The 27,785-nt window shown below is 41.0% G+C and overlaps 1 protein-coding gene across 1 annotated transcript; it reads left to right on the top strand.

The window, feature by feature from the left end:
* Positions 1–376: 376 nt before the first annotated feature.
* mybpc1 (myosin binding protein C1) lies at positions 377–27,514 on the top strand. Its single transcript, XM_076722730.1, has 32 exons — positions 377–643; positions 4,896–4,922; positions 6,307–6,378; positions 8,570–8,617; positions 10,443–10,484; positions 11,033–11,074; positions 11,858–11,968; positions 12,588–12,736; positions 12,842–12,959; positions 13,046–13,097; positions 13,791–13,847; positions 16,666–16,832; positions 16,989–17,121; positions 18,392–18,400; positions 18,692–18,816; positions 18,934–19,039; positions 19,208–19,374; positions 19,488–19,653; positions 19,733–19,839; positions 19,945–20,081; positions 20,339–20,498; positions 20,591–20,695; positions 20,779–20,967; positions 21,561–21,695; positions 21,903–22,070; positions 22,202–22,290; positions 22,366–22,561; positions 22,681–22,820; positions 22,907–23,066; positions 23,493–23,629; positions 24,069–24,255; positions 26,677–27,514. Exons 1-32 carry the CDS (start codon positions 622–624, stop codon positions 26,772–26,774), a joined length of 3,621 nt encoding a protein of 1,206 aa, XP_076578845.1. The 5' UTR covers positions 377–621; the 3' UTR covers positions 26,775–27,514.
* Positions 27,515–27,785: the final 271 nt, after the last annotated feature.

The following is a 27,785-nucleotide window of genomic DNA, read 5'->3' as shown; positions in this document are numbered from 1 at the left end:
AGCATCAAATTACTGGATTTTTTTTTTTGCAAAATCTGCGTTCTGAACAACTCAGAACCGTTTTGCTCCAACTACAAAACTATACTGGACTTTAATCAAGTAAGGCAATACAAAGTAAAATGCAGAATTTCTTAAGCAGAAATAAAAGAGGCGGTTTCACAGCTAAAGCAAATATAACATCACGTCTGTAAACTTCACATTTACTTGCTGTTGCTTCTTATGCAAAAAGCTGGCATAGCAGCCAGTGGGTAGGGGACAGTGATGCAACAGTAGGTGTAGAACAGAGCTGCGTCGTCCACTACAAAGAGGAGGAGCATGCCATCTCTCTATATAAGGCCTGAAAGCCTGTCCCTCCTGGATCTGTCCCTGGTCCTTCTCTCCTCCCTCACTGAGACTTCCAAACTGTATCCCTGTGCCCTCCTCGTCTCCCATCACTCTGGTCCGAGGGGTCCCAGAGGTTTTTGTTCTTCTACTGTCCTATCATCATCTCTCTCCCTCCTGGACGAGAGGGCTGCCACGCCTTACCTAACCTCCTGTAGAGACTCATTACTCTGAAGGCAGCTACCTACCTACCTGCACCTTTTGACTCCTTGACGCTCTTTTCTTGGGACAAGGCTCAAGATGCCAGAGCCCACAAAGAAAGGTAGGAGTGTTGACTGTGAGGATGGGATCAGTAACATCAAAGCATGTAACAGTCACACAAAAGCTCAGAAATAAGCCTGCTGCACTGCAAGTTTTGATTAATTTGAGAACAAAAATGCTTAACTTTGACTCTAAATTATGATGTTTTTTATGATTGCTTCTTTAATTCTGGCATGGTCAGACCAATTCTGGTCTTATTCCATTTGTGCCTGTCTGTTGTCTTTGATTGAGAGGAGCGGAGTCAGTTGATACTTGGTGCAGGGAGCTCCATCACTTTATGGCTCGTCTGCCAGCTTGTTCATAGGAATCCTCAAAGTGACTTTGACATTGGTATTGTATTACTGATGCATGCGTGTTTCTACCATCCCGGGGGCAAGAGAAGATTTGAGGTTTATGAACAGATACTATTGTTGCCGGGGGTTTAACATACTGGATTGTTCTGAGTGATCCCGCGAGAGAAAGAAACAATGATGAAGCCCAGTGGAAGAATGTTGTTGAGTGCCGCGGCAGACACAAGTAAAGACCTGTGAGGGATGTAGCAATCTGGGTTGGGCTGTATGAGGATAAATAATAACCTTATTGTGTTTGTCTTACTTTTGATTGATGGGAGCTGAGCAGGACACCTTCAGACCAGCACCCTGCACATAATTCAACTCCATATTCAACACAAATGTCTTAACCCATCCCTCTCCTGCCCTCATGTCGGCTGTCTCCACACCGTAACATCACTCATCTGTCCATCAACATTCCCTCTTAATCCGCCCTTGTCTGTCATTACGATATGGTATTACTACCACCCTCCCCATTAGCTCAGCTCTTTAGGGGTCTGCTGTCGACCCAGACATGCCCATGTAGAGGAAATGGAACATTTTGTTTGGATCTTGGAAGCCGTCCTGATGAGAGCGCATACACGTTTTTAATAAACCCGTTATCCTCCAGGGGTTCACTGATCTGTCTGTGGCTGGTGCTGACACAACTGGCATGATTTGCACATAATTGCCAGTACACGGGACATCTATTTCATGTCTGTCTGTCCCAGAAGAGGGATCCCTGCCCTGTAGGACTTACTGAGGTTTCTTCCTTTGTTAGTCCCAGCATATAAATTTGTTTTCTTTACCCAAAGGTCTTGAATAGATTAAATGTCCAATGCCTTTTGGATTTTTTTGCATTTTCAAGAGCTCTTTTTCTAGCATTGATGCATCTGGGGAAATGTTTAAACAGTCAGCTGCAAACTCCAAAATCACATTTATCACATCCAAATTTTATCCCAGTCTCTTGTTGGGTCCTTCGTGGTGGAGTGGTACCAGAAGTTTGCAACAGCAAGAGGAAACTTAGGTACGATAGTGCGATACTCAGCGTGGCCTTTATCATTATATACCTTTGTACTGTGTACAGTTGCCCTCACAGTGTTCATCCACTGCCATAAACATCCCTGATCCCCTCAGAGACAGAGCCGTGGGGAAATAGGGGCAACAGATTCCAGTCTGCTACCAACACCACCCATAAATAGCTGTGTAGTACAGAGCAGCAGATAAATGAGGGTAGAAAAGTATTGTTCTTTAAATGAGTCTGAACAGCTGAAGAGGAGGAGGGCAGTGCTGTTGTTTTAGACACCCCACTCTCAAGCCTTTAAAAAGTCTGAACCAGAGATGACGGACTGGCTGAGTCGCCCACAGATCTCTTGGGACTGGGATTCTTGTCCCTGGAATAGTTCAGAATGAGCGCACTTTTAATCCCCATCCCTTGTTCCCTGCCATCTCCCTTCACAGCCACCCAACCCCTCCTCCTCTCTTGTGCCATACACCAAAACAGACATCACCCTGCCACCCTTGATTCAGGATGGAACACTCAGACACCTTGACATCAACCATCTGACCCTGTGCCCAGAGGCCTTACAGTGCTGTCCTCGCTGCTGCTCAGTTTGGGGTTTCAGCTTTGGACAAGCCCATGTCTTCACCTCATGATGTTTACTGTCAATAAGACCCCTCACTCTCCCTGGACGCTGTCCTCTGACACTGTTACACTGTGTCACAGAATACCACCTCATAAATCAGACCTTGGTAAGATATGGGGGGGAGGCCTGTCATCAGCTAATTGCCGCACAAGTTCAGCTTTCATCTCTCACCAGACGCTTAAAGTCTCATAAAGGTTCCTCATAAAAGTCCTTGTCTTACCATAATTACCAAAAACAAGGAGCCATAGTTAAATAAAGAACCACAACAAGTGTGTCATTAATGTGGGCTCATCTTTATTAAAGCAATAAAGGTCTATATTAGGAAAAATTAAGCTGCCAGTAGTTTGGCTCACCTCGGTACCTCTATGAGCCCTTCTGTCTGCACGCCAGTAGGGGCAACAGCTGAAAATACCTGCAGGGCTGTCAGCTGCACTGGGAGTCCTCAGAGGTAAAACAAAACCTTTCTCCACTCTCATTATCTCAATGGTGATGAGACAGAGCCGCAGTTCTCGGGTGCATGATGTGACCCTGCAGGATTGCAGCCCTGTGGCCAGCAGCACATTGTTTTGTAGTGAGATGGCAGTGCGGCTAATTTTGACAAGGAATGTTCACAGGGAATCATTACAAATGTGGGGATATCAGAGGCCACGAAGCAATGGGAGAAAATGGCCTTTAAAAATGGTGCATAGTGAATACATGGCATGAGGGTTACAGTATTCATAGACTGACTGCACACAGCTGGCATGGAGAAACTGAGACTCGCTAAGAAGAGAACAAAGGTTTTTCTTAAGCTAAAGATGCTAAAGGAAGAGCTTCAAGTGTCAGAAAATTGGTTGTGTTATGTAAAGGACTTCAACAACACATCAGGCTCTTAGAGTCCAACCCATATACTGGGTTTCCCAAATACGGATCTTTTCATTGACACCATTAACCATCTACACTCCATGGAAATCATGACTTACACCTTACGCCTTAAATTGACACTCATGCAGGATCTTTTTCTCTTTTATATATATTAATATTTTGAGGCTACTACTCCGAATTGATTATCTGTGTATTGATATGCTATCCCTCCTGTTCCCGTGTTTCTATCTTTTATAAAATAAAAAAGAAAGAAAGAAAGTATAAAGAGGCGACAGGCACTGACCTTTCCATGGGAATCAGCAAAGAAACATAGAAAAACACAGGTACACTGGAATTTCTGAAGCACTCTTTGTTGTTTCTTTCTGTGGCGTTCCTCATGGAGTGGTGTTTGGAACCTGTCAGGTCTGAACACATGATGAAACAGAGCTGTCAACTGTGGTCACATCAAATATGTATCACTAATCCCTGTACCCACGGCTTGTATGTGAAAAGCTCTTGCCATTGAATGATTTGCTTTGATTCAATCAAATAGTCATCAAATTCAGTCTCAAGGATTCAAACTGTAGCACATTCAGAGAGATTTTTACCAGTTACTCCATCATTATTTCATTGCTTCAGTCCTCTGAAATTTGATTGGATTTATACTTAACAGCAATACCAATGGAAATAGTCACCACTAAGCCCCATGGCTAAATAAACTGAATACTTTCAATGCCAGCACAAGAAAAGGATGCAGCCCTGAACCACAGGCTGTATTGTGTAACATGCAATCCAACATAACAACACCAAAGTTCTTGCCATTCCCGCATGGTATTTGTGTAGCCATTGTAGACTCAAGGTGTGGTTGCAATTTGGAGGAGGTGTGTAGGGTTTGAAGCTACACCCCCCCAACTATAGATCCCCCTGCCTCATGTACTTTTGTGAGAATTTCAACCAATCTGAGGAAGGACAATAAAAGAACAGGCTCCTCCAGATGTTTCATGACCAGTCTGAAACTCCCATGAGTACGAGACAACCTCTCATAGCTCTATGCTCCACTAACCCACTAATTTTTAACCCTGTCATTGCGTGCAAAGGGTAGTATAGATGCTTTGATCCGTCAAGGCCCTGCATTGAGTCCTGTTACAGGTTTTGAATGTCATATCTAAACATGCACCCCCTGCCCATTAGTTTCGTAAGTCTAGACGAGACAGAGGGCAAACAAATGGTGTGTTATGGGGGCCTTCATCGTAATCAGTTAAGACAACATAAGGTCAAAGCATGAGGAGCCAGTCATCCCACACGAAGATGATATGGCTTAGTGGTGAATGGATATTGGTCAGTGTGCACAAATGGAAAGACATTTTTGGGTATTGTATGCTGATTGCGTTAAAGACATGTTGCAAGAGGTATCATTATTATATTTGACAGTGTTGTTCTGTTTTTCTTTCTTTAGATGAGACACCAAATGGCCACCCAGAAGGTGAGTGGACGGCGACAGACATCTAATCTCCCCTGTCACCTCTTAGTCTAGCAGATTATAGCTGCACAATGTGTGCACAAAACAGACATACAATCATCGATATTTTGCTTCGAAACAAACGTAGCTGCACAAGTGAAAGTAGAACAAAGTGAGGGAACAGGAAACCCACTTGTGGCCTTTGGTAAGAGAATAGCTCTCTCAAAGTGTACACATCAAACACCAGCCCTTGTTTGCACCAAGGTGTACAGACACATGGCAAAACTGTGCTTGTCTACACATGTAACGTGATGAAGTCAGCGTGAATGTGCAAACACAGCACCATAGGAGTGTAAATGTGGAGCCAATAGTCGGCAGTATGGATGTGCTGCTGTGCTCCAGAGTGATCTTTGGCGACGACCAAGCTGTCAGCATCTCTGACATTCCTCTTGCCAGCCAGCTGATCCCTCTCTGTTGATTCAGCTGACGCCCTGGACACCCCATATGAGCAAGGTGCTGGCATGCAATTGGCTTTTTGCCGGCGCTGTGGTTTGACCTTGAAGCTGCAGCATCTTGAGGCTCCAACATGGCTGTAGAGAGAGCTCAGCTTTTTAGGGTCTAACTAAAAATGTTCCTGGGAAGACTTTTGATTTGTCAGATTAATTATTTATTCAGAATTATTTAAGAATTAGAACTTAGCGGTAGCTTAGAAAAGCGGTGCACTAGCTCATGATTTCTAGTGTCATAACCAGTGTTGGGCAAGTAACCTGAAAAATGTACTTTGTGGGGTTTGAACACTGTCAAAAACCAGGTGAATTCTGAATGTAGGCTTACCTGTGGCCATAGTTTTAGAATGTAAATTGACATTCATGTATGTGCGAGCATTGTGCCCTGCCACCCTGCCACCCCATCTTTACATTACTGCCCAACACTGTTCATGACATATGTAAGAACACGTGTAGTGGTAACTTGCATTTCATGATCCAGTAACGCCATTTTCAGTGGAGTTCCCCTCGTTCCCAATACAAGCACGCCTTAATCCCATAGAGTTTATAACACAATAATAAATATAATATAATAATAATTCTAATTTTGACTTTAACAGCACATTTTGTACATTTATAACAAGGAAAACAAGTCTCACAATATGGTTTTTATGTGTGTTTCGTGTTGTATCATATGTGAGAATGATTTGAAAACATGATTTAAGTGTGAATGTCTCCATGCAGGCAGGTGGGTAGGTGAAGGTATGTGAGTTAGTACACGTTTGTGTGTTTTATGTCTGTTTGTGTGTTTGTTTTGGTGTGTATGTTTGAGTGAGAGACTGAGAGAGGCATTGCAAATGCTGAAGCTTTGTGCTTATAAAAAGCAGCTGTTCCATCCACCACTATATTTGTCACATGCTCAGAAAGTGTTGCTCCAGACAGTAATGGTGCCCCGCCTTTACCTGAGATTTCCCTGGAGGTTTCTCCACCCCCAGGTGGGTAACCCTGATGCCCCCTTCATTTGCCCCAGAATGTTTCCTTCCTGTGCACATCACACTCACATCACGTGTTCGTTTGGTGTGTGCCATCACGATTTTTCTTTCACTTAATTCACTCTGAGAGGCCTGAAACTGCACTTTTCTTGCGTAGGTATGATTACTCAACACACCATGTGTTCACACAAAAAGTTAATCAGGTTAGCTGTAAGACCACCTCCTCACTTATTGTGCACATGTCCACATGCCTGCTCTTCTCTGCCTGCATTTGCCTTGACGCTTGGTGCTGTCACTAACTCTGCTGTGGCTGTCTTTGTATTTGTGTACCTGTATGATGTATTGAGTCATCATACAGCAGGTACAGTGGGATTGGGAAAGCTGGGTTTTACTAACTCTGATGACTCTAGTCAAAGGCCACCTGACTAAATTTAATGGTACAAGTAATCAGATTATTTAGATATAGTGTGAATTAGTAAATCCCTGCTTTCTTGATCATTTTACAGTATAGATATGCAATGATCAGATAGATGGTGTGCATGATCAAAACACGAGACACCATGGCTTACCACATTTTTGCTTTAATAATATGTATATGACATAATTTATTGATTATTTAGTTGATTTATTTGAAATGACCATCCTTAATCAAATATGACCTATTAGGATTGTGGCTATCTGGTCATTAGCTATTTATACCCACCTTGTTTGAGCAAGCATTGTCTTGCAAGGCTGCCCGTGGTGCTTGATGCTTGCTGCTCCAGCCTAGCGCTTTGTCTGCTGTACAGAGACGGTAACAGAGGGGAAAGAGCCAGTAGAGACTGATGGGAAGAAACCAGAGGCCACAGAGCCTGAGCCATTACAGGCTGTGGTGGCTCAGGAGCCAAGCCCTGCTGAGAATGTCTCAAACCAACCACAAACTGGTGGGAATGGGGTAAAAGAGCAAGCAGAGTCCAGTAACTCTACTGTAAAGGAAGAGGGCTCTTGCTCTCCCCCACCACCTGGTAAGTATACCTCTTGAACATAAATCAATCCCCATTTCTCTCTCAAAATGCATGTTCACCCCTCTATCTCTTCCACTTAAAATGCTACTGAAACAAGCCCTGAAAGTCTTACTTGTCATTTCCGTTTGCACTACAGCAGCTCAGCAGCATGGCAAAACAGCCCTTTTTAATCTTATTGTCTAAAACCTAGATTTCCAATCAGTTAAAGCAAATAGATTACCTCTACTTCTCTGCTAAGAATGCAAGAATGCTATGGACTTCACTCTCATTGATTGGAGCCATGCATCGATTTATTTTTTGCTTTTAAAATGGCGCTCTAATTCCTATATTGCTTGAATTGCATGCAGATTTTAAAGAAGTAAAACTGGTACTTCCACCTCAGGAATTTATGGTGCAGCAGTGTAGTACTACTCGGTGCAGTGTCTGAATTACAAAAATAAGAACTAACTGATAAATAAGGACTAATAGATGAAGTACTTTAAATCCCGAAATGGCAAACTGAAGGTGATGCAATTTGTGTGCAAGGTGAGTCATCAAACTCAATTCTTTATCCCACAATCCAGAAACATAAATACGTCAGCAGAACAAGGCAACAGAAACAAAGACACATATGCTATGTGCTGACAAGGTGGCCGGGTGGTTTCCTTCTATCAGTTTTGTTCCTGTACTATCTTCATTTGAGTTGGAATGAATAGATCTTTATTGTGTGGAGGCAGAGAGAAGATCCAGTTTAAGTGAAAAGGTGAGATTCCCTGAGGTTACACTGGTTTTCAAGCTTTCGTTCGGCTTGGTCATGAGCATTTCTGTGCAGGTGCTGCTTAAAGGTTGATTTTTGATGGTACACCTGTGTGTGTATGCACGCTGCAGTGCTAGAGAGCTTGTGCTTTTGTTTCAGCAGCTTGAGAAGCTTGTGGCAATGAGCACAAAACCTTCATGATCCCACACTCTTTCATCCCTCAGACATACAATAGTTAGGGTTTTATAGGACACAAACCAAATCATCGGTTGAGATTTTGATCTCTTTCTTCCTGTCCAAGAGCTGCATGTTATCTTCCATTCATTCAAGTCTTATTTCGCATGTGACCGACGGCCATCTTGGCGTGCGAGTCTTGTGTCTTTTTGGCCTGCAACTGATGGACTTGGAGCTTTTTGATAGGTGGGTCTATTTGTCAATGACACCTTTATTGCAGATGATGATGATGCTGCAGCCAGTACCAAATCCCCAACTCCCCAAGCAGGTTGGTACCCGTGACAACCCTTTGTACTTCCTAATTTATTCCTCTTCACTTCACCTTTTGAAGATGGAGCATCTATGATGGAGCGCTAAAGTACCAGTATATTTGTATGGCAAGTTGTTAGTTATATTGTGGCATTATATACGGATCTGAGAATAGCAAAATAAAGCTATTTCATCCAATATTTTTTTTTTCTGGTGTATAATGTGCATCTCAGCTTCGTGGGTTCAGTGTTTTAGTCTTCAGTAACAAAAGGCATTGGCCCAAATCTACTCCACTGTTGAAACGGAAGCCTTTATATTTCTACGTATGGATTTTCAACCTCTAAATATTCTGATGTATGTCTATGCACTGACATACATGTAGTTAATGTGTGATTTTTACCTGAAAAAACCAACCACATCAACCCTTATTTAACCTACTAATGAAGGTATGGATGTGAAAATTATATTTCACATGTATATATTATACATACAAAATAAATACATGGTTGCTTAATGTGTATATACATATTAATACACATGCGCAATATTGGTCAATATGTTGTTTAAAAACTTGTCTATCGACTAGAAGGGAATGCTGCTGGATTTCAACTTTTGAATATATTGGTTCTATGTTCAGTTGGACATTAATGAATATTAAATCCATTTGGCAGGTATTAATTATAGGCATGCTAGAATTTTACCGTGTATCATTGAACTGCGCTCTGATTCGTAGCTGTTGTGAGAGAACAGGTGATGCTAACAAATAACTAATGTTGTGATTTCAACATTTCTGAGCACAGGCATTCCCTTTTACGTTGATTTACGTTTATTGTAAAATACTCAGAAATTATGTGAAATTCACTTACTTGCTGTCTTAATATCAATACCAATTTCATCTTTGTCCATCCAAAACTAGCTAGCTCTGTGATGTAGCCTATGTTTTTAGCCTATAGCTTAAAGACTGGACACAGAAGCAGAGGATTAAGCTAGTGTGTGTCTGAATGAAAAGAAAATAAGCCTTCCACTAACTGGAAAACTGTCTTATCATTGTTTTTTATCTTGTTATCCACCAAGCTAGTCACCCAACAGTTAGCTAGGTTTTGTTTAGATTGGTAAAGTGCTACTACTTTCAAAAAATATCTCCAGTATGTGAGGTAACTGCTAGTTAAACCACAATTCTTTTAAATTTTATTTAAATAAGATGATTTCGAGTTGGGAAAAGGCACCTCGGACGGAGCTACTTTAGCTTTCCCACTCCATTTAGTCTTCATGCTAAGCTAGGCTAACTACTGTGCCACCACTGTACTGAACGCACAAACTGCTCCTCTACTATTGGTAAGTCACCAAATAAGTATTCTGAATTATCTTGGTTATGTTTTAATTTCAGTTATAGCTATATGCAGTTATCCTGGATGCTTCCCATTAAAAAAGCTGAATAAAGTTGTTGTACAGTGCAGAAGTTAACCAGATCTGCATTTGCCAAACCAAGTGTAAGTCATTATCTTTGACTCATTATCTTTATCTTCTGTCTTGTAAGACCAGAATTGGTGCATTACTGCCTCTGCACTTGAGTACTTGCAATAAGCCACACTTAAGTGAATTTTTGCCATATTGTAAGTAAACTTATTTCAGCTTTGCAAGAAAAAACACTTCAAGTTTGAGAATATAGGTCACCTTCCAAATGAAAAATATGAGCACATGGCTGCATCCCATTAGCTTTTCAGTTGAATCCATCCAGCAGCTAGTCAAACCCACATTGGTGAAGACACAATATTCATCAAACTATCTAAGATAGTTGAGTTTATCGTGATTAATTTCAATGACAACTGTGCTTTTTTTCACAGAGGATGCCAATTCACTCAAGAAACTCTCAATAGAGCTGCCTAGTAAGATCCCTCTGTTAAATCCTACCATCATTTTAGTTCCTCTGACCAAACCAGTAGCCCACTCTAAATCAAAATTACCCACTGTATGTTTGCAGGAAACATGTTGGTGACATGTTTATTTCTAGATATTTCTGTGTGTTTGGAAGTTAGCTTTTAAATAGGAGAAAGTGAAGGTGTTCATAATTTCCTTGCTAACACATTACCATACATCTATTAACTCATTGTTTTTCTTCATGTGATTAGACGTTCGGTTGTTACATGACCATGTTTTTTTTTTGTTTTTTTTTTGTTTTCTGTACACATAAATTGCCATTTATGTGAATACATTTGGAATTCTGATCGTAACACTCTTAATTAGGTTTTTCACATTAAATCAATATCCAAAATTGAGCTTGAAAGCAAAAAAAAGAGCATAATCACACCATTGATTCAGAATTCCTTGCAAATTTGTAATTGCTTTTCCTTTTTATGTGTGTGTGCTTGCTTCAGTGGACTTTACAGTACTATTTTTTACAATATGCTGTAAATTTCTCTCTGTCTTTGTTTAGATGATAGCGTCCCTGTGCCAGCCATGGGGAGAAAAGACTCAGGTAATAAAGCGGTAGTCAAAAAAAGACTCTTATGGTAATTTTGTTCTTTTCTTTCCACACACATTTCAGACTGGTATCAAGAAAATCAGAATGTGGCTCAACCAGTTTCCTGTTTGCCATCACAGTTGATCAACAGTTTAGCATAAATCAAGTTAATTTGTCCCAAGACTATGATGTGCAACATGAAAAAGATATGGCAAGCCCCAACTCCTCCTGTCCTCCTTGCCGCATGTAGGACATAATGGGGTTTATGGAAAATTAAATCTTTTTCATTTGCATGAGGACAAAGCATTTGATTGGCAATTTTGTCAGTGCTGACCTTCCATAAAGTGTGAAGACAGAGTACCTTCACAACTTCTGGAGAACAACCACATGGTAACAGTGTGATTCATCCACATTCAGATCTCCCATTGCAAAGAAGACTGGAGCATCAGGGGAATGAGGAATTCACAAACACCATGAGTTTTCATAATCCTTCATCTTTTGCAGGAAATGTCCCTTGAATGTGGCCTCTTCTGGAAATTAGACACACTTTCTGTGTTTCATATTGTCTGTTTCACGCTTTCCATGTTGCAAAGAGCTTAAATTCTGCAGTTGTATGTGATGACTGAAAGTGAGAAAATGTGTTTGTCTGTCTGTCTGTATAACTCTCCTCTGGTAAGACTTTCAAATCAAGTGAAAGGTGGGTGTATGAATTCCTCAATTGTACTGCTATATACTTTTTCCTTGCACAATGGCAATGGAGAGCACTTTGTCATGTATGTGTTTCTCCTAACTGATCAGTGTGGTCTCTGGGAGAAGGCCAGGCCCCAGAAGACCTGGAAAAGCCTATTGACACCCCACCACTGTCCACCCTGCTGATAGAGAGACCCCAAAGTGCCACTGTACCTGTGGGTGAGTGACAGCTAAGAGGAGTTAAAGAGCAGCTGAAGATGGTAAAACAAGGAAATTATGATGTGATTGTTCTAAAGGGGTTGAAGGTAATTCTTGAAGAAGACCACTCTCATGTCTGTGCAATAAATATGTAGCTGGAACCAGCTGCCAGTTAGCTTAGCTTAGCATAAAGACTGGAAGCAGCTAGCCTGGCTCTGTCTGAAGAGAAGAAAATACTCATACCGGCACCTCTAAATCTCACAAATCAATAGAAGTGTAGGAGTGTTTTGTTTGCTCTCGAGAGAAACAGGGTAGCTATTGCCCCTGTTTCCAGGATTTATGCTTAGCTAAGCTAACTGGCTACTGGCTCTAGCTTCATCTGTTATCACTGTTAAACACACAAGTGGTATTGATCTTCTTATCTATGCTCAATAAAGCCAATAAGCACATTGTATAAAATGCGTGGCAATAAACACAGCATCTAAATTACTGCCACACTAAAGAGGCATTTTGAGAGCATAATGCTTCCATAATGTTATATTTTATTAAATCAGCTTTCAGCCGAATTCATTAATGATTTATTGATTGGACAATTGGACATTTTTTCTCTTTGATCATACTCTGTTTTCTGTGTCTAAAGGTGGAGACATCACCTTTGTTGCTAAGGTGGAGGCCAAAGATCTTCTCCGCAAACCCACTATCAAGTGGTTTAAAGGAAAATGGATGGATCTGGCGAGCAAGACAGGAAAGCACTTGCAGCTGAAAGAGACCTTTGAGCGATTAACCAAGGTACTGTACAGCAAGACACCCATCTATCCCATCACCTACATGACCACCACTTTAAATTGTGCACTAATGGAGCTGTAAAAACTCTCATATATCACTCCCTGGCAGATCCACACTTTCGAAATGCACATCATCAAGGCCAAAGAAAACTATGCTGGAAACTACAGATGCGAAGTCAACTACAAGGACAAGTTTGACAGCTGCTCCTTTGACTTGGAGGTTAAAGGTCTGTTAAAGCATCAAAGTGCATTATGTCAATGCTAATATGTCCACAAAATACAGACTAGCATATGTGTTGTCACTGTCTTGCAGAAGCTGAACAGGGCTCACAGAGCATTGATATTCGATCAGCTTTCAAAAGAAGGTAATGAAAGAAGTGTGATGCAACTACTGGACAAGTTGATATTGTGAAGGAGTCAACAGCAGCTATTATGAATTCAGTATGCAACAGTACTTCCTTTTTTTACTTCAACTGAACAAATCAAGCTTTTCATTTCAGGAAATACCATCTCTGAGAATTTATTAATACTAATAAATGCTGCTGAAAAGTCAAGAAAAGAACAAGTACCATGAGCATTTCACCATCAAGTAATATTACTGTATGACATATAAGTGTGACAAGATGGTTGTAATAATGTCATTAACCTTTTGCAAAGGTAATTACAAATCAACCAGTGGAGTCAATGTGTAGTTAAAGGCCAACTCTTGCATTTTAAATCTCCCTTAAACAATGTGTCTGGAAAGCAATGCAAAGCATCCCAGTTGTGCAATGTTGCTGCTCATTAATGTTGCCTCAACATTGCAGAGACACTGTGGCAACATTGTCTGGGACCGCTCTTAACGTGTCTTACACAAAACACCTTGTTTCAAGCTTTTACATGGAAAAAGACAAAAAAAGGGTTTTTGTGTAAGCACCAATCGTGTGTTAGCTCGGAGCTAATGGACTGATTGACGTCAGAGCCTTTGCTTTGTGTTGCTCTTTTAGCATTGTTTTCTAGTGCCTGTAACTGTTTCAGCTCTGATTACATCTTCATTAATCTCTCCTTGTTAACAACAGCAGTGAAGGACAAGAAGATGCAGGGGAGCTTGACTTTAGTGGTCTCCTTAAACATAGGTGAGAATCACATCCCGACCCTGAGTGGATTTTGTCCTTTTTAGTATTTTTAAACCCTGTTTTTTTGATGGATGTGCTTCTTTTACCTTTCTTTCAAATCTTTTGTAAATTTAATTTGTAATAGGCTACTGTTTGAGTGGCAAGTACATATTTACAGATGATACATGATGCTATACCAGGGGTTTTCAAAGATGAACACTGTGGGCACCCCCTCAGAAAAAAAGAGAAACCTGTGCCTCCCCAACACCACTTACATGACAAAAAAATATTGATAGTGCAAATGATAAAGTTAAATTGGCACCATTTAAAGTATGCCAAATTAGCTATTAGCAGTTCTTGTTTGCAATGCAGCCATGGATGTACAGACAGCATTTTTTTTTTCAGTTATGTCAAAGCAGATTTCTGGATGTTTACTGGCAATGATAAACAATGATGTCCTCAGAAAGTGTTTGTCATATTGTCTCTAAAAGCATGTGTATACTGTCCGTGTAGGCAGACTTAACTGAGTTACGACTTTGAGAAGGAGTGCAGATTTTGCAGCGATCAGGCGCTAAGTAGAAGTAGCTAAACTGCCTTTCTCCTCACGCGGTATCTTTACCTCAAGTCCCTCCCTCTGCGTCCCCCTTCAACCCTCCCCTGGGTGGCGTGCCTCACAGTTTGAAAACCTCTGTGCTATACCAAAGCTGCTGTGGTAGCCAAAAACAAACACCATGATGCATAGTTCAGATGATACAGTGAAAATAGTCCTAGGCAGTGACACTGTTCACCAGCTAAATTACACATTTATTGTGGGCTTGTCTCTTCTTCTCCCCTACATATTCAGAAATCAAAGGTTAGTAGAGAAAATCCCATAGGTTTTAAAACGATTAGGCCTCACTGCGGGTGAGTACTATAATCCTGTAGAGTCCCCAGCATGACGTGTAGCTCTAGGAATTGGACGAGCAAGAGTGTTGGCCTATTGTAGTACGGTAACACTTCATTTGAAGGCAGCATTCCTAACCGCTCTGTCAGCAGTCATTAATGATGGAAATGGGCCTTGCATCATAAACACTCAGGCGACAGCACTTCATCAAGCCATGAAGTCAAATGCCACGTTTATGAAGCAGAGTGCAGCATTTTGAATCATTTATGATGTGCTCGCGGGCCATGGAGAAATGATGCTGTAAAATAGTGTTATCGCTACGTTGTCATTTTATTTCGATTTAGAAATACAAGGCAAATACCACCATGTTTATTTCAGCTTTCTTCTTAATTGCCTGAAAATAAACAGACCAGAAATACAAACGTAGAATGGAGTAATATTTTACGCTATTCACCTCCAACCTTTCTGACATTTGAGAAAATGTCTATGAATGGCTGACTGAATGTTCTTCATATAAACTAATGGATACACTCATATCCAGGACGACGTTTTTATTAACTCGAATCTCACAAATCTAACGTCTCTTTGACACACTTTTATCATCTAACAGTCTCGGAGCATCTCTGAAGTGATCACTCAAACCAACAACAAACAAAGGGATGGGCCAGTTCATCAGAGCGATACGAAAGATGTTAAAATCCTCATTAAAAGTCTTTGTTGCAGGTTTCCCCTGAATCCCTGCATGCTGCATTTCAGCACACAAGGCATTTAGCATTACAGTGCGCTGAATGACATTTTGTTTGCTCACAAGATCACAGGATAGGAAAAAAACTCTCTTTTTTTGATCTGTGTCTGTTTTTATGTGCTTCATCTCCCACACTGACTCTTAAGTCTTCAATAACAGAACCCAACCCGAATTTTCTCTTTCTTTCTTTTAGTATTTCCCTTTAAATCCTTCAGTGCATGCAAGAAACCCTAATAGGCCATTTTAGGCACTATTATGGATCCAATGGCAACGCTAAATGGCAGAATATTGTAACACACTCAACTTGAAGAAGACCTTAAAATCACACTTTTTGGTTATGTTCGTCCCCCCTGTGTACTCTGGTTTGCTCCTCCAGATAAACATGTGTATTACAGGTGTATTACGAGTCGCTGACCTCAGGATGATTGCTAGTCGCCAGGAAATTAATTTAATGGGTGTTTTTATACTTAATTACTTACATTTTTAATAAAAGTAGAACTTAAAGTATAGTTTTGTAACTAAATTATTCTACACAAATCAATGTTTATTTTCAGACCTTCAACTTTCTTTTCTCCTTTTGTTGAATACTTTACAATTTTTACCTCTTCAAAGCCTGAGAAGCATTGCTTTAGAGGATTGGTCTTCAATGTTCTATATAGATTTCTTTTGCTTCTTTCCATAGATAACTTCCTCGCACTACCTCCCCACGTCTCCATCTAAAAAGATGTATTCAGATCTTTTGTTCTACTTGTCAAGGAACCGTGCACTACTTTACACACACTTCACTAACCATAAGTCTCCCTGACATTTGCACCATGCTTCTGCCTTGAACACACACACACGATTAACCCTCCACAACTTCTAAGCAAATTGAGAAAACCTCTGTGTTTTGTCTTAATAGCGCCTCCACCTCGTCACAGTTGCAGACAGCTCATCATGCCCATCCCTTTGTGTGACATGTCCTGAGGAACACTCTCCAAGGAAATGGGATATGTAAACCAAAAATGGCAGGGCAGGAACCAAGGAAAGCATTAACCAGCTACAGACAACAGACAAAGTTAGCAGTGCACATAGTAGAGCATTTACTTTCTCTACCAATGCCTCAAAAGTCTCCTATTCTAGAGGTTAATGAGTTGTTCCTCAGGACACGTTGCAAACACCAGCCTATGACTATGACCCTCACAACGCTCCTTCATATCCGGCACCACTAGGGAGCCGAAACAGCAGGATGAGACTCCAGAGGTCGATGTGTGGGAGATCCTGAAGAACGCACGACCAGATCAGTACGAGAAGATTGCCTTTATGTACGGCATCACAGATCTGAGGGGTCTGCTGCGGAGGATGAAGAAGATTCCAAAAGAGGAGAAGAAAAGTGAAGGTAAATCTTGGATGTGCTCCTTTAATAAAGTTTCATTGCAGCAATACTCACCAAGTGAATATCAGTCTTCATGTGTGGTCAAAAGGGAATCTCGATCTTGTTTTGATCTTATCAGCACCATATTGACTTTTAATGATTTCTTTTGCCTTCTCAAAGCTTTTGCAAAGAAACTGGAACCAGCATATCAGGTGGATAAAGGTGGAAAGATCCGCTTGGTGGTCGACCTGGCCGACCCCACAGTTGAGCTGAAGTGGTACAAGAATGGGCAGGAAATCAGACCCACTCCCAAGTATGTCACACTTTTTTCAGTCTGTCCTCTGTGTCCGCTCCCGTTCAACACGGCACAAATGAAATACTTTTTTAAAAATGTGTTTCATTTTTGACTTCGTCCTTCTCTTTGGTATTCTGTGTTCTCATTTTGTCACGACTCAAAAACACAATGGTTCACATGTTTCACACCACACAGATTCATCCAGTCTTTGTCCTCAAAAACATATCATGTGACCTACATTTTTACAAATAGCCCCACAGAACAGTGGCTAAGTAAGACAGTATTTCTAGTGTAACCATCATCTTTTACAAAGCAGTCTTCCTCATGTGCAGCCAGTCCATCCCACTCTACTGTGAACCATTGCCAGAGAACAAATAACGCTCTCTCGACTCTAATGTGGCTCTAACCAGATTCCACACAGTGGAAACGCACACATAGTAGGAACAGTATGAATTCACAAGGCTATGTAAAAGGCCCCAGAGCTACATTTGGGTGTAAACGCGCTGTATGATGTTAAATGTTGTCTTTTATGCCATTAACTTTATATGTCCTCCTCTGCACAGGAAAAAGGTGGTACCTCCTTCACAGGTCTTTAACTAAGTCTGGCTTTAGAACAAATTTCATATTAGATGCTAAATCACATAGTAAATGTTGCTAAAGATCATTAACTTTAACAAGTGATTACCATTGTAATCTTAACAAGAACTATCTTATTATTATGTACGGGTCATGATTTTCAAATCCACTACGGCTGACTTACAATAATAATAATAATAATAATAAGAAGAAAATGTTTATCTCATAATAGGATAGCATATCACTCTTTGCTGATCAGGCTAATAATCTCTTAATTAGCATCATCTATATTCTGCAGTGCACATTGAATTAAAAGTGTTTATAGAATACTACAATAGATCGATATTAGGATTACACACTTGTGATGTCAGCTAGATAAAGACTAGCTTAGCTTTATATACATTAGCGGAAACTTCTGTTCAAAGCCATGCAAAGTTAAAGCCATCTGGGAGGTTATTGCTGTTTTCTGGTTTTGGTCTCCTGTGGCATTTTCTCCGAGGCTCCCTGGTCCGAAGACTTCACTATAAAACACTCTTTCTCTCTTTTGACACTATTGCTGACTACATGTACCCCTCCACGCATGATGTCTCTTTGTCTTTGTCTGTCTGTCTATCTGTCTGTCATATCATGGTGTTCCTCTCTGTCTGCCATAATCACTTTCTGCACACTCCCTGTGCTCCGGCCCCATTCTGGCTCCTCTGCTGACCTTAAGTCAAAGGAAGTAAGTCCATCCGTCCAGTCGATTCGCCCTTCTCAGTGTCAGAGTTTGGTGTGAGCCTGACCCTTGGGTTTGTGAAGTGCACTTGATGCATGTTGGGTATAATAATGATGATGCAGTTCTTTATTTTTTTCAACACTGATGCATATTTTGATTGGAAGATTTTTGATTTCTTTTGCCAACAATATTTGTGATAACTGTCTTTGATATCCTTAATATCCATGCTTATCTTAGGACACAATATTCTGGCTAGTATACTCGACTCGTGATGTGACTAATGGACTTCCTGTTTAGGTATATTTTTGAGCATAAGGGCACACAAAGGATTATGGTCATCAACAACTGCTCCATGAATGATGACGCAGCATACTCTGTAGCTGCAGGAGATGAGAAGTGCTCCACAGAGCTGTTTGTTAAAGGTATCTCAATGAACTGTTCACTTGTATTCCTTGTATATAACCAGATATGCTGCAGATTTGTTGGTGTGTCTTGTTGTGTGTCCTTGTTCAGTGTCTTCATCTTCTCTTGTCTTATAGAGTTGCCTATAAAGATAGTTAAAGGTATTGAGCCTGTGAAGACCACAGTGAATGAGAGGATTGAGCTAGAGTGCGAGGTGTCAGAGGAAGGTGCTCAAGTCAAATGGTAAGCCAATGCATTTTCTGGAAAATTTTTAATTTGGTGCTAATAATAGCTAAAATTGAGCTAATACTATAACACTATTGGTGTAACAATGAAATACTCATGTCTATGTTTAGTTCTTGTAAGTTGTTTCCTACTCATTTTATCCATGTCATGTTCTTCCTCATCCAGGATGAAGAACGGTGTTGAGGTTCCGACAGGAGTGCGCTCCAGATACCGAGTTAAGTGTGAGGGAACAAAGCACTTCTTGGTGATTGATGACGCCTCCAGGGAGGACACCGGGACATACTCCATCATGGCTACTGGTGGCACATCTGAGGCTCACGTGCAGGTTGACTGTATGTACCATCCCAGCCTTTTTCATAATCTCTTTCTCTTTGCACGCTTTTCAAAAGAATCTGTCATAAAAATTACGTCTTCTGTTCTATACACTTCTCAAAATGTTAATTAGTGAAGCCACTGAAGGTGTACCAGGACCTGCAGGATGTAACAGTGATGCTGGGTCAACCACTGAAGCTGCACTGTGAGATTTACCCAGGCAATGTCCCAGGTCGTTGGTACAGGAATGGACAGCTGATCCAACCCAATGACCACATCACCATCATACACAGAAACAAGTGTGTGATCTCTAATGAAATCTGTTAAATCAAAGCCAATTTTGCACAAATGCTGACTGGCATCATTTTGGTTTCCCAGGGTCCATCGTCTTGAAATTGAGGCCAGCTCCCTTCATGATGCAGGAGATTACACTTTTGTACCTGAGGGATATTCACAGAGCCTCTCTGCCAAAGTTCACATCATTGGTACACAACATATACTTCATCTGGTCAATTTTCATATCCTAACATCATGTTAAAAACACCTCAATGTAATATTTTTTACAATGTTGATCATTTAAATTTCTGCAGACCCACCGAGGGTGCACTTGGATAGCTTGAACTTCCCAGACAACACAGTGACAATTGTTGCAGGAAACAAACTTCGCTTGGAGATCCCCATCAGTGGAGAACCAGCACCCAGGGTGGTGTGGATGAAGGGAGAAAGGGTGAGCTTCAGTGTTTTTAATCTTAAAAACTTTCAGTGGATTTTTTTGTCAAAAAATCCCATGAAAAAACACAATCAAAGTATTTCCCAACTTCCCTATCATGTGTCTGACACTCTGGCCCAAGCCCACTGGTTCCAACTGAAGACAGAAATCTTTAAAAACTGGTCACAAATATGTACTTTCATTTTTAAAAAGGGCTAAATAATTTTTAATTTTCAAGGCTTACAAGTTTTATTTTTCTGTCTTGTTTGTCCTAGGTAATTCTTGACTCGGGCCATCGTGTCCGAGCTGAAACATTTGGTGACCAAACCAGCCTGACAATTGACATCACAGAGCGGGAGGACAGTGGCAACTACAAGATAGTCTTGCAGAATGAGGCTGGTGAGGCCACAGCATCCGTCAAAATCAAGGTTGTGGGTAAGTCATCACAAAACGCTTAAGAAAAAGAACATGTGGAGAATTGCAAATTTGTTTCTTGAATCCTTAACATGACCTTGTGTCGTCTGCAGACATCCCTGACGCTCCAGAGGCTCCCTTGGTGCCAACAGTGGGTGGTGATTGGTGCTCTATGACATGGGAACCGCCAAAATATGATGGAGGTTCACCAATATTAGGTAAACGTCACATCTTCCTTATTACCACAGCTTAAGCATTTGTGTTGGTGTTAAATGAAAGACTTCATGGCTGTCCTCTAAAGGCTACTTCGTCGAGAGAAAGAAGAAACAGAGCTCCAGATGGATGAGACTGAACTTTGACCTGATCAAAGAAACATCATTCGAACCCAAGAAGATGATTGAAGGAGTCCCATACGAAGTGCGGATCTTTGCAGTCAATGCCATTGGTGTGTCCAAGCCCAGTGAACCCTCCAAAGCCTTTACTCCCCTTGGTGAGTAGCCCAAATGTCACCATGAATATCCACTTACCAGTCTAAACTCTGGCCTTTGAGCTGCTTCTCCTATTAATCAGTCCAGGAAAGTATCATCCAAGGCTTTAGTTTATCTAACAACCATTTCAGGAACCATTGGAGGAAATTTCAAAGAGTGATCCTGTGATAGTGCATGTGTGATCTGCCCTTGGTACCCCGGCGACGCAGCTGTTCCTGCCGATACCCCACCATCCCAAGCATTCTGACTGTGACCTCCACTGAACACGCAGGAGCTTTACGGGATATTAAATATGTCTTTATAATGGCTGCCAAATCATCAGTGGATTAGAGATTTAGGAGATCAGGTCTGTCAGAGGGTTCAATAGGAGTTAAATATGATTCAGAATACAGGAATAGAAGGCAAGAGCAGGGACTAATGAGATCTGACATGGAGACTGACAGCATACCAGCCAGAGAGAGAGGCGCCTTGCTCACGTGTTGATGACTTGCCAAAATAGATGTTTTCCGATCTCGTTCATAGCCTTTATTGGAAAACAAAATGAGGAATGATGGTTATGGCTCTCCTGATCTCTAAAATCTTTATCTGCACTTAGCTGTGACCAGTGAGCCCACCATGCTGGTTGTGGACGATGTCACCGACGACACAGTGACAGTAAAGTGGCGTCCTCCTGAAACCATTGGAGCTGCTGGTTTGGATGGATACTTGGTGGAGTATTGCATTGAAGGATGTGAGACAACCTCAAGTTTTATAAAGGCCCCTACAGACTGTGATTGTGATGAAATTTGACAATTGTGAGATGAACATGGTGAGGTCTTTGGTCATGAAAGAATTTGGAGCAGAAGCAGACATGAAACAGAAACTTAAATTTAAACGGCAGAGTATTCAGTGAGTATTAACAAATTGTTTTTTCGACTGGACTCCTTTGTCTCTACAGCTAATGATTGGGTGGTATCCAACAAGGAGCTGACAGAGAAGACTAAGTACACAATCACTGGGCTGACTCCAGGGTGTAAAATCTTAGTTCGAGTCAAAGCCATCAATGCTGCTGGAGCCAGCGCTCCACGGACCCTTCAGCACTCTATCCTGGTCAAAGAGGTTATTGGTGAGCTCTGAAAACTGGTGTTAAGATTCTCTGAACTGCTTTTGTATGATACTGTTCTAGAAATAAATCTTAACAACTTTTCCGCTGTAACTTTTGGTTTAAGTCTAAGTTTTGGTCTATCTCCTCCTCAGAACCACCCAAGATCCGCGTCCCCCGACACTTGAAGCAGACATACACTCGTAGAGTTGGAGAAGCGGTCAACCTTGTTGTGCCATTTATGGTAAAGTAATTTCCCAATTGATCAATATTCGCAGCGTCTCTGAGCATAATGATAAACCCTGTGTGATGTCTGCAGGGCAAACCCAGGCCGAAGGTCACCTGGCTGAAGGATGGCAAGCCCATAGAGCCCACACACGTCAGCATCCGCAACACAGACTGTGACAGCATCATCTTCATTCGTAAGGCAGATCGCAACCACTCTGGAAAGTATGACATGAGTGTGCAGGTTGAAAACCACGTGGACACAGCTGTTATTGACATACAAATCGTAGGTGAGTGAATGGACCCTTTATTGATTTAGCTTCCTCATAATAGGTCTTAATGGTCTTAAAAAGTCAGCAGCAACTCTGTCTTAAACAAGATTACTATTATGCTTTTCTCTGAATTTCAGACCTACCTGGGCCTCCTCACTCTGTGACAATTGAAGATGTTTGGGGAGGAAATGTAGCCCTGGTCTGGACTCCTCCAAAAGACAGTGGCAATGCTCCAATAACAGGCTACACCATTCAAAAAGCAGACAAGAAGACAATGGTAGAAGATCCGTTTTACAAAACATCCTAAGCTGAAACTGCAAATGATGTGTATTCGATAGTAACATGCTTCGATCTGCTTGATAGGAATGGTACACATGCATTGAGCACTACCATCGCACCTGCATCACCATCACAGAGCTGGTGGTTGGGAACGAGTACTTCTTCAGGATCTTTGCAGAAAATATGTGTGGCCTCAGCGAAACTGCCACCCAAACCAAAAACAGTGCCCTCATCGTCAAAGAAGGTAACGATCATTGACCTATTAGTGAGTGAATATTTGTGTGGAAGGGTGAGGTCAAGGAAACCAGTTCCCTCACCTTTCTGATGGAGGGGAAATGCTTCCAAAGCCAAAACTTTGGAACAAATTTCACCGATTTCACATGTTGAAAATGTCAATAAAGTTGTTGTTTCAGTATTCCGTCCACAGCTGTTATCTGAAAGGTACTGTCAGTGATGTTTTCCACCCTGAAGTGAGCCTGAATTTACAGTCTCACTTTGTCTAGCAGGGGTCGGGCTATGACTGACAGGCCTTTAAACGGTGGTGTTGTACACTCAGCCGATGATAAACAAGAAATATTGTCTTTCCCTCATCACATAGGGAATTCCCCACATGATACCGCTCAGCACCAGTATCATGCACAACCCCATTCCTTTACCCTTCCCCCAACAGGCTTGCAGATGAAAACGCACGATTACAATGACCATGACTTCAAGGAGGCGCCGAAGTTCACACAGCCACTGATCAACACCTTTGCCATCGCCGGCTACAATACTACTCTCAACTGTAGCGTTCGTGCCAACCCAAGGGTAGGTGGGGGAACCACAGGTAAAAGTAGTGTATGTGTAGATTAAGCATTATACTCAGGTAAATATACACGTTGATCATCATGTTTATAGCATTGATTCTGTTCCTAATGTGCCAAAAACATTTTAAAGACAATTTTTATCAACTTTTTAAAGGCTGGGTCCAGCTTATTGAAACTTGGATCTAATTTTTGTAGTTTTGGCCATCATTCCATCATTCATCATTCATTTCTGACAGACCCCCAATTAGTCAAACTTACTAGAAAAAGAAAAAGAAGTTTAGACATAAGAAAATTATGACCCAACAAACCCAAAGTTACAAGAATCCAATAACTATGGTGAGTATAATGTTATCATAACTGATAGAAATGATAGCTGAAACTATGAAATTTGTCTGCTGGATCAACATCATGCTGCTGATGCTTCTGTTGTCTGACTGCAGGCCAAAGTAATCTGGATGAAGAACAAAATAGCCATTATCGACGACCCACGCTACCGCATGTTTAGCAACCAGGGAGTATGTACTCTGGAGATCAGGAAGCCCAGCCCTTATGATGGTGGCATGTACACCTGCAAGGCCATCAACGATCTGGGAGAGGCCCAAGTGGACTGCAAGCTGGAGGTCAAAGGTCAGTGTGGACCAGGAGGCGAGCTCTGCGTGCCTTCATGGGTACCTGTCTGTGTCTGAATCTGGTTTACCAAAGCCTTCTTAGTTTTGTTCCTTTATTTTGCATCTCTTCTGATTTTTAAGCATCTCCTCCCTTTTAGGGGTCTTTGTTTCTTAATCTAAAAAAGACAAACAAGCAGATTTTTAATAAAAACCGTTAGTCAAAAGGTGACTTTGGGAAACCAACTCTACACGGGCACAGTGGTGTTTGAGCTGTGTGTTGCAGTCTACCAATGGGCTGACCACATAGGCGGTGGAAAGGTAAGTATATGATTGAGTTGCAGCAGCTATTTGTAAATTCATTATTACAGTTGTGTGTAAAGACTTTTTGAAGTTCTGAGTACATCAGCAATGTGTCTCCACTATGTTAAAACTTGGCAAAGTTTGAGCTTATGAACAGCTGGTGCAACCAACTCCTGGACACAACTTTCAAAATAAGTACAAATAATGACATAATAATAATCATTTGTGTGCAGTGCACATAATATCTGGTGACACTTCTCCATCACCACCACATGTAGAGGTTTATCCCCTGTGTTCTCACACAACTCTATCCAGTCCAGTCCATCCAGTCATCTTGTTCATCATCACAACACACCACCTCAACACACAGTCTGTCAGCAGTCACACCTCAGTAGGCATAACATATAGAGCTGTGATGTTTTTGTGTTGTCTTCAACTATTCTCCACAGATTCCAGTGTCCTCTTTATGCCACACAGTTAACTCCTCATATAAGAGTTCAGTAATAACTCAACAGTTTTCCCTGGTGCACACATATAACACCATGTAAACATTTTGTTAACCCCTCTTCTCTTCTCTCTCCCCCAGTCCAAACTCAAGAATTGTGAATGTATGTTCTCATATAAGGTAAGCTTTCATATGGTTATGGCATATGAAGCTTATGTCATTCATTATGCATCTTTCAGCCAGCTTGTAACCTCACTTTTCTCAGCAATCAAGCATTAATGACACAAGGTTTGCATGACAACATTTGCCCAAATTATTTCCCAGTTCTGCTTGGCTGAATTTAACGACCCTGTTTTGGATATTTTAATTGATTGCCATAGTTGTTGGTATGGTATGAATTCAAAGACTACCTCTCATGTATTTTGTGCCAAAGATAAGGTAAGTAAAATATTTTGCAAACTTGCTAACATTTGCAGAGAAATCCAGAGCAGCACCTGTGGAGATTGAGACTGAGTTTTATGCTACATTGGCATGTGGTCTACATATCCTTTTTCTGCTGTTAAGTAAAATTGTCCAGGATCTAAACAAAGCATACTAACAGCGGGTATTTTCCATGTTCTGTTTGGAGAGTAATGAGATGTGTATGCACAATAGGAGACAGCACAGTTCCTGTCATATCCCTTATCCTACAGTGGTGGAAAGTAAGCACTGTAAGTACTGTTATGACAGGAATATTTCAACAAACTATAAAACAACAATTTGTGGTTTTATGAGTGGTTACATATCAGCCTATCTTTTGGCTAGGTGCAGTAACTTCCTGCACTCTTGATGCCACCAGGTTGCCATGTATTTTCCAAAATGTCAAATTATTCCTTAAAGTACAGTTTTGAGGAACTTGTACTTTACTTGAGTACATTCCAGTGGAATTTTGTACATATTTTTGTATTGTGTATTTTTCCTCCACAACATTTATCTGACAGATGCAGTCAGATTAGATCTGTAGATTAGAATTTATGATGACATATGATGATTTGTGAAGTGCCCAAGAGGTTATAATTTGGTTTAAATTAGCTCCAGACGTGATCGGCTACACGTTAATGCACAAAGTAATAATCCATTAATATGATATATTTTAAAGTGTGACTCTAAATCATGTTATTTTTCAGAATGAATACTTTAACTTTCGATACTTTGAGCACATTTTACTTTTACTTCAGGTAAACATTTGAATGCATTACTGTTACATGTAACAGTGTAAATCAGCACTGTGACGCTGATACATTTACTTAAGTAGAGGATCTGAGTACATCTTCCACCACTGTTAGCATATTGTGGATGACTAAAGACAGTGTATGCTTCATTAATCTGGATTTTTCCAAGGATGTTGACCTGCATTGTATTTCAGTGGAACCAACTATGCTTCTAGTTCTGCAAGCCTGAGCAGATGTACATGGATTTACAAACTGAGTGTGGATTGATACATGAGCTATTCTGACCACCTTTCTTCTCTCCTCTCACCCCTTATCCAGCGTTGTGAACTCCTAGCCCGTCTCCTTTGCATTCTCTTTGCTTGACCAGCCTCTTCTTCATCATCTTTTCTCCTCTTCTCCTTCATCTTCCTCTCTCTTTTCCACTGTCCCCATTCTCTGTCCCTCCCAACAATATCATAAGAGAGTTTTTCCTATTGTCCCTCAGGAGGCTTCACCTTCTACGAACTCATGCAACGCGGAGTGCCCCTACACCTAATTGACAAGTACATGAACGAGACGAAGATTGTCGAGCAAGAGAAGTAAAATTGGACTGAGTGCAATGAGACACTTTAGCTTTGCAGACATCTGCCGCCACTAGTGATCCTCTTCTCTCACCTACTGAGGTCAGCGGCCTGAAGATGGAGGGTGGGCTGATGGAGGGATGGAGAGACAGGTGGAGGAGGTGTGGGCGAGGGTGTGCTGGTCTGTGGTGTGGTGTGCTGTGTGCAGGTGTGGAGCTAGCTACCATAGAAAAAAAAAAAAAGCCAGGTCATGTCTTTGTCACCCAGTTGTGTTTGAAAGACTGTGTCAGCTCAGATGCATGTTGGCAGTGTTGTGGTTCTAGCTTTGATAAGTACATGTAGTGTGTAAAAAAATAAAAATGAAAAAATACAAAGCACATATATAGCACAGTGACACACCTACAGTACTGATTCTTGTTGGGAGTGCCTGCTGAAGGTGATAATTTATTTCTGGGGTCTGAAAGAAGGGACATGGGAATGTATAAACAAAGGTTTAATGTTTGTAGGATGTGTCAAACTTATATATGGCAAGAAAAAAAAAATAGACCAGAGTAATGTTGGAGAAATGAATGTGTGGACCCTTTGACATTAATATTTGTTCATTTCACTTTTTCTGTGTAGTTTATTTATGTTTAATAAGTGACTAAATGTAGAGGTTTACACACAGTCCATATTCTGCATGACACATTATGCTTGTTGGATTTATTGGACTTGAGGCCTGATTGATGCTCAGCCATGTGCGCATGCATTTACCTTTGTAATTATGACCCATGGATTACAATAAATAAGTTATGTGAATAATTGTACTGTTATTTTTGTTTTTGTTCTATTTTTGTAATTTAAAAAATTAGGCTCTACACCTGCACTATCCAAAGATACAATACTGGACTGACACCAAATATATACTTAAATTGATGGACCTCTATATACAGTACATGATGGGGTTTGACAATGGCTATAACATATTAACCTCCATCAAAATGTATGGGATACTATGACATAAAAACCCACTAAATAAATATTTATTCATTAA

This window comes from Chaetodon auriga, chromosome 22, assembly GCF_051107435.1.
Source record: "Chaetodon auriga isolate fChaAug3 chromosome 22, fChaAug3.hap1, whole genome shotgun sequence".
Lineage (NCBI taxonomy): Eukaryota > Metazoa > Chordata > Actinopteri > Chaetodontiformes > Chaetodontidae > Chaetodon > Chaetodon auriga.
The sequence above is the reverse complement of the archived record's forward strand: the minus strand, read 5'-3'. Positions and strand labels throughout refer to the sequence as shown.